The following is a 6,806-nucleotide window of genomic DNA, read 5'->3' as shown; positions in this document are numbered from 1 at the left end:
CCCTGCGCTGTCCTCCATATTTCTGACCACGGAAGCGGGGGGGGGGTTGAGCGCGCACTCGCGGCAGACAGTCAAGCGCAAAAGACACACGGCTCATCCGCTCGCCTCCCCATTGACGTCAGTCCGGTATCACATGAACGAGCAGGGACCAATCGGCACGGTGCTGCCGGAGAGTGTTGGCTCTTTTACACCGAGATCGGGGAAAAGACTGAATAAAAGGAAACCGTGCCAGTGAGCTTATAAAGACCACAGAACCCCACGGAGGAGCCTAGGGCCGCCGCCATTGGATATTTCGCCTGTTTTCTCCTTTATTCCCATGCGTTCCTCGCTGTGGATTATTCTGTTTGGTATCGGGGCGGACGAAATGGATAAGGCCATGGCCCTAACATATTGAATAGCTCGATGGTGGTGCTGGTGGGGGGGTGGGGGTGGGGGGCGAGACGCGCACCGTGTAGACAATTCATGGGGCATTGTGCGGGTAGGAAAATGGTGGATTATTTGCAATTTGTCATAAAAACCTCACCCCGTCTGGATATCCTGCCATAAAACACTGTTTGGTGGCATTTCTGCGCCTGTCTTGGCCTTGTCTACAGTAACTGAAGTCGTGTTATAGCGGTTGGTAGGTAGGTTCCCCCCTACAGCTCGATCCGAAAGACCTTATCCATTTCTATTCTTTAAATACATGTAGGATTCTTGCATCGCACTCTCCCGTCTCTGAAACTAACGTTTGGAAACAATAAACTGTTGGATTACTGAACTATGGATTTCAACAGCGGCAGCGGCGGCGGTGGTGGAAACGAGCTGCACAACAACCAGTTTTATCAGTGCGAGGAGAACAAGCCTCTGCTGGGAGAGATGTCGGAGGGCAATAATAACACCAAGCTGGGCGCAGGGCCGTGCAAGAGGTCCCTGCACCACTGCAGCAGCAGTGGGATGCGATACAAGCTGCTCCACGAGGGGGACATCCAGGTGTGCGTGGTAAAGCACCCCCGCACCTTCCTCAGCAAGATCCTCACCTCCAAGTTTCTGCGGAGGTGGGAGCCGCACCACCTCACGCTCACAGACAGCAGCCTGACCTCGGCCACCGTGAGTTGCTTTCTAGCCTCGTGTGTGTGTGTGTGTGTGTGTGTGTGTGTGTGTGTGTGTGTGTGTGTGTGTGTGTGTGTGTGTGTGTGTGTGTGTGAAAGAGAGAGACTATATAATGCTGCGTTTCACATTCCACAGGCAGCATTGGTGTTTGTCTTTTCTTGTCTGGACGCAGCAGACGCGTACCGAGATTACGCACAGTCTGTTGTTGACGCAGTTTACAAGAAGGCAGCGTGTCACAGATTTCATAGCCCGTTCTGCTGATAATATTGGCAACATTGTTGCCGTGGCCTTCCACCCCTCCACCTACTCATCACTTTCTTTTGCAATACATCGTGACGTACCTGTGACCTATAGCCTTCTGATTCGCTCAGTCGGGCACAGAGGATGCACGAGGTCCCTGAAGTGTGTGTGTCTCTTATGGATCATTAATTGGTTCAGGAGTTTATGTTTTAAATGCTAAAACTAAATTATGATCAACAAACCTCTTCTTTTGTTAGTCCTTGAGTATAAAACCCATCAAGGGGCCAGTTAGGTGTGTGACATGAAACCAGCTGAGAATGCCTACTCCAGCCGCCTGCATCCCCACAACAATCTGGTGTTTATGTGTTGCTTCCTATCTGTCAAACAGAAGGGGTGCAGAATGGAAAGAGAGATTTCTCTGATAATGTGCCATCTTCAGTAATATTGGTATCATTGTTATTCTAATAATCTTTCAGGCCAGTTTAGCTTTGGTGGTGTGAATACATAAAGGATATTTACTCTGTTGCTGATGTGGCAATTGAGGTCCTCTTGATCAGCTGTGCCAACAGACCTATATGTCATCATTAATATCATTTATGGAGGTGATTAAGGAGGAGTCACTATCACCTTTATTGGCAATCCAAACAGTAGCAAAACTGAAAAATATATATTTTCAGGAAATCAGGATTTATTTTTTCCCTTAACATACAATATGATCATTCTTTTCTACACTATAACTTTTACACATTTACTGTATATTTTTCCAGCCTGGATATAGACACTGTGTAATTATCCACAACAGGATACACTGATCAGCCAAAGCCCATTACCGGTTTTAATGTTTTGGCTGAATGATTCAGCCAAAACATTGAATCTGGTAACTTACACATCATTCAGCCAAAACATTAAAACCAGTAACTGGCTTTAATGTTGTTAATGTTGTGGCTGATCAGTGTACATGTCTGTGGTAATCGATTGTAATTGTTATTAATTCAGCAGAATCATGCCAAAATAATAAAAGCCTTTTTCTCCCCTTCTGTTATCATCAACACGTTTGACATTTGCCACAAAGCCAGGCCCATTGTTTTATCAACACACCTTGTTAGAGGCTTTTTGGATGTCTGCCTATTACACACAAACTAGAGGAGTGTGCTGAATTGCTTACTGCAGTGTGCAATGTCTTCGAGACTGTTTTTATTGCTGAAAAGACTTGGGGATACAGTGAAGGGTAAACCCACCTGAACTCAGTTTACCTGCTTGTTTACAGGGGCTTTATGCCTTTTGAGTGCACTATAAATTACAATAATGTCAACTGAATTAATTGTAAACATCACTACATGTTTCTTTACACTAGCTTGTTGTGGGTGTAATATGATGATATCATTCAAGGACACACTGAAGGGATTTGTATTGTGACTCAATGACTCTATGAAACATGCTTGGGTAGATAACACTTGATCATGAAGCATTCATGTCATTGTTGCTTCCTCCGGATGACCAAATAACGGTTTAAACACTACTGCTTCATGAATCTACACTGTTTACTTTAAAAGAACAAAAGTTGTTTTTTGATTCTCCCACTGGACAGGTTGCATGTTAAGAACCTAATTCATATATAAACCCCAGTAGGTCATAGGCTCTGGTGTTTTCATGTAAGTTTGTTAGCATACACATCTCATGATAAAGCTGCCCGATGGCTGTTTCCTTGCCTGTAGTTTCTGTTTGTTAACATACATTACAAGCTCAGTTTTACTGCTGGCTTTTTGGCGTCACCATTCCTTCTGATCAATTGTATGTTGTCTGACCAGTTAATTAAAGCATACTGCAAGGCTGCTACTACTGATTAGCTTTATTACTAATAGGATACTATTTTAGGCTAAATAAGTGGGCTGCGTGCAAACATTTTAGCATGAACAGTGTTGAGTGATAGCTTCATTGTTCCCACTTGATTATACACCAAACGTTTATCTAGTGTCCAACAAGAGAGCCAGTTAAAAGGAAGAAGGCACAATAAATGGGCCCAGTGTATGCCTTTGTGTCATTGTGATACAAGAAGCTTTACATGTCAGTCTCCTGATTCTCTTGAGGAGTTTTCAGGCAGGAAAGTTTGGACTGACTGTGTAATGTGGATTTTGACCAATGAAAACAGCTTGATGTCAGAGCAAGTTTGTAAAACTTTGCAACTATAGAGTTGAAGCATTTCATTGCATTTCAGGCAAGAAAATATCACTTGCTCTGTTTGCTAACTAAATGTTCTGGTTAGGACTGATGAATAGAGATTATTGGAATTAGTAAAGTGTTAGTATGAGACACTAGAGATGGGAATGCCTAAATGTTAACATTTAATGTTCACAAGCTAAATTTGAGGGGCCCCTCACTTTGAAATTTTAAGATCATAAAGGTCCTAACAGGTTCGCAAGACTGTCATATTCCAAATGTTCCTCCAAATGTGATGAAGAAACACCAAAAAAAGTCAAAAAATTGCAGTGTAAGTGTATCCTTTCAGTGTGCTGTGAGCTCCACCAAGCATCTGTGATTCTTTAATGATTGTGGTTAGTAAGAAATGGGCTCAGCCTTCAAAGTTCGGCCAGTCAACAGCAGCCCTCAACGACAACTAGGAAACCATCTCTGTGGGAGCAGGAATTAGGAAAAACTTATTTCTACATCTCTTAAAACAGAATTCATGGAAGGTGTCTTTCATTCTTGGCCCTAAACTTTAACTGTTGTAGTCTTTTTGTATTGCCACTTCCCAGGGGTCAGGGAATTTATTTGTTTAAACTTATTTTCACACTAATTATCTCATCAATTTACTCTAAACAGACTTGAAATGGCTACTAGACACCAAGTATTACAAGTAACTAATGTAAAAGCTTTCATGAACTGGATCTAAGTTGAATCCCTTTTGTGTGCCATTAGTAGAAAAAATAATCCAGTGCATTTAGTGGGTACTTTATTTGGTGCACCTGTACAGCCCAATGCAATTCAACAAATCAGCTCTGCCATAAGTTCTACCTTTATGACGCTAATAATGTTCAGTTTTGTTTATCCTGTAATAGAGGTGTTAATTAATCAGGTTGTAGTTAGTGGTGGTGGTGTTCTGGACTGAATAGTAGTGAGAGGTTTTATGTTCACCCCATTTACATGAATGATGGGGAAGAATATCAGAAACACATCTTGAAATACAGTGCACAAGTGTGCCTATTATAGTGGCCACTGGGTGTAAACATTTATTTATATGAAAATGTAGCAAATTATTGTGTCAAAAATGTAGTCATTTAGTCTTATCACTTGATGTCCAGCACAGTTTTCCCCAGAACTATGTCAATACTGTATTAGACAATTCTGCACATCCAAATTTAGGTCCAATGCTACCATTCAGTAAGCAGAAAGTAGTATAGTAAAGACATCCTGGGGTGTAGCACATCAGACCTTTATGCAGGAGATAGGAATTTATATCCCGTGATAGATCTGAAATTGATTTGCCTTTTTATTAAATGCAATCACAGTCTTTCCCTAACCTTAATGAAGTCTTGTAGTCTTGAAGTCAGTTGTCTAACCCTAACAATGCCTTAACCTTAACCAAGCTTAACATGCACAGAATGCACAAACATTGGCATAAGACATTTAAAAAAAAACAACAAAAAACAACTTTTTGTCCAATATCGACATTTTTGTATGGTAATTCAGGTGTACTTGAGTATGAAAGGTATTTCTTTACCATGAAAACAGTAGTTTGACCGAAAAAAAAAAAAAAAATCTTAACTTAAGGTCCACTCACTAACTCTTTCCACTGAATGTTGTTGGTTCAAAGTTCCAGAAGAAGCTAGCAAATTGACCTTGAATTTAGATTTTATTTCAAACTACTGTGTACACGAAAAGCCTACCGTCAAGACATTCTATAAATTGAATTTTTGTTGCCTCATGCTATATAGTCCTCCTCAAGCGGTATCTTGCCAAGGGTCTCACATGCTTATTGTAGGTGCTTTATTGTTCTTTCTTCAAAGAGCCAAATGCAACAGCCACTGAACCAGGGACAAGCTGATATCTCATAAATTATCCTGTAAAAACCCTCAGACCAATGGAAATGTTGTTCTGAAAAGTAACAGTTTACCTCAATGCTTTTAAGCCATCATTTAAATGCCTACATTATTGCACATTTTGTTAACATATTAGAAAATATGAAAACTAATCAAACTGGTGTAATTTAGCATAAGTTATCCTTCAGTGACCCTTAGACTGCATTGAATTTATGGCAGGAAACTGAATCTGTATAGATCCTAGTGGTAGAAATTAGTGCTAAGTCTTTTGTTTTGAATTTTTATCCAGAAATTCTCTTGACCTGTGTGTGTGTGTGTGTGTGAATGGTGACACCCAGTATATGTGTCACGATCATGTGTAAGTTAGCTCTCCTAAGATATCACTCATTCTTTGCTTTGTAAAAGGCTTAAATATGAGGAAGAGGGTTTTATTCTGGGTGAAGCATGAATTTGCATTTCCTGAGTGGAGTTTTTTGTGCTCGGTGATGAACAGAGCAGTTATGTGGGCAGAAGAACAATGCTGACCCATTTGCTCTGCTCTTACAGAGAGACTCCTTCCAACAAGGAGGCAAAGAGCATTGACTCTGTGTCTCTAGCATCCCCACGCTCAGCAAATAATTGAGATGATTCTGAGAAAAAAGCTTTGTGAAACTGTACATTGCTGCCAAGAGGGTTTCATTAGTTCCAATAACAAAAATCACATTAATCCCATTTAAGTAAAAGCAATGTTCATTAGAAAAACTTAAATCCTGCAAAATTATTTTGAAAATTGAATTGTGTCAGTATTAAATTTAGCTGTTAATTTCTTTGAGTTTCACTCATTTAGGGAGGAATTTATATGTGAATGCATGCTGCTTCATTCACCATAAATGAGCATTTTTTTTCTTTATGTACATGTACGAATAGTCACTGGCAACAGGAGAGAGTTGTGACTCACTTTTTTTCCTTTGACAGACCTGCCTGCCACAACTCTAGTCAGAAACGTAACCTACATCATATTTGCGTAACAAGGCTGCTAGTGCAAGCAAGCACTTCCTGTGTTGCACCTCACTCACAAAAGACCTGAGATGCAAGGAATCTGACTGCGCAGTGAGCATTAGGGGCTCATTATAGGAAACAAGGCGAGAGACGGGAGCCTTTTAAAAATCAATCAGAGAGGCTTGAGTGTCTTCTGGTCACATATGGGGTCTGAACAGTCTAATGATTACGTAAGAAGCGTGGTTGGGTTCTGTTCTAGGCCACAGCACCAATTTATTTTAATGATGGTACTTTTTTAGTTAGGGTTCTTTTGATCCTCCTGTGTCATTTTTGCTTTCACTGAAGATCTTTTGGGAATAATCAAAGAATAATGAACGACCTTAAAGGTTAGACATATCTAACATTTTATTTGGCAATAAAATGATCTGCAGTAGGAGAGCAATTGTAATCTTATACGTATAC

At 40.6% G+C, this 6,806-nt stretch overlaps 1 protein-coding gene across 1 annotated transcript in view; it reads left to right on the top strand.

Annotated features, from left to right (window-relative positions):
• The first annotated feature begins 449 nt into the window (after nucleotides 1-449).
• LOC120792808 (c-Maf inducing protein) overlaps nucleotides 450-6,806 on the top strand; it is a 44,201-nt gene continuing 37,844 nt past the window's right edge. The window contains exon 1 of the mRNA XM_040132165.1: nucleotides 450-1,086. Coding sequence (XP_039988099.1) covers nucleotides 760-1,086 — 327 coding nt within the window. The 5' untranslated portion in view covers nucleotides 450-759. The remainder of the gene's footprint in view (nucleotides 1,087-6,806) is intronic.

This window comes from Xiphias gladius, chromosome 8, assembly GCF_016859285.1.
Source record: "Xiphias gladius isolate SHS-SW01 ecotype Sanya breed wild chromosome 8, ASM1685928v1, whole genome shotgun sequence".
NCBI lineage: Eukaryota > Metazoa > Chordata > Actinopteri > Istiophoriformes > Xiphiidae > Xiphias > Xiphias gladius.
The sequence above is the reverse complement of the archived record's forward strand: the minus strand, read 5'-3'. Positions and strand labels throughout refer to the sequence as shown.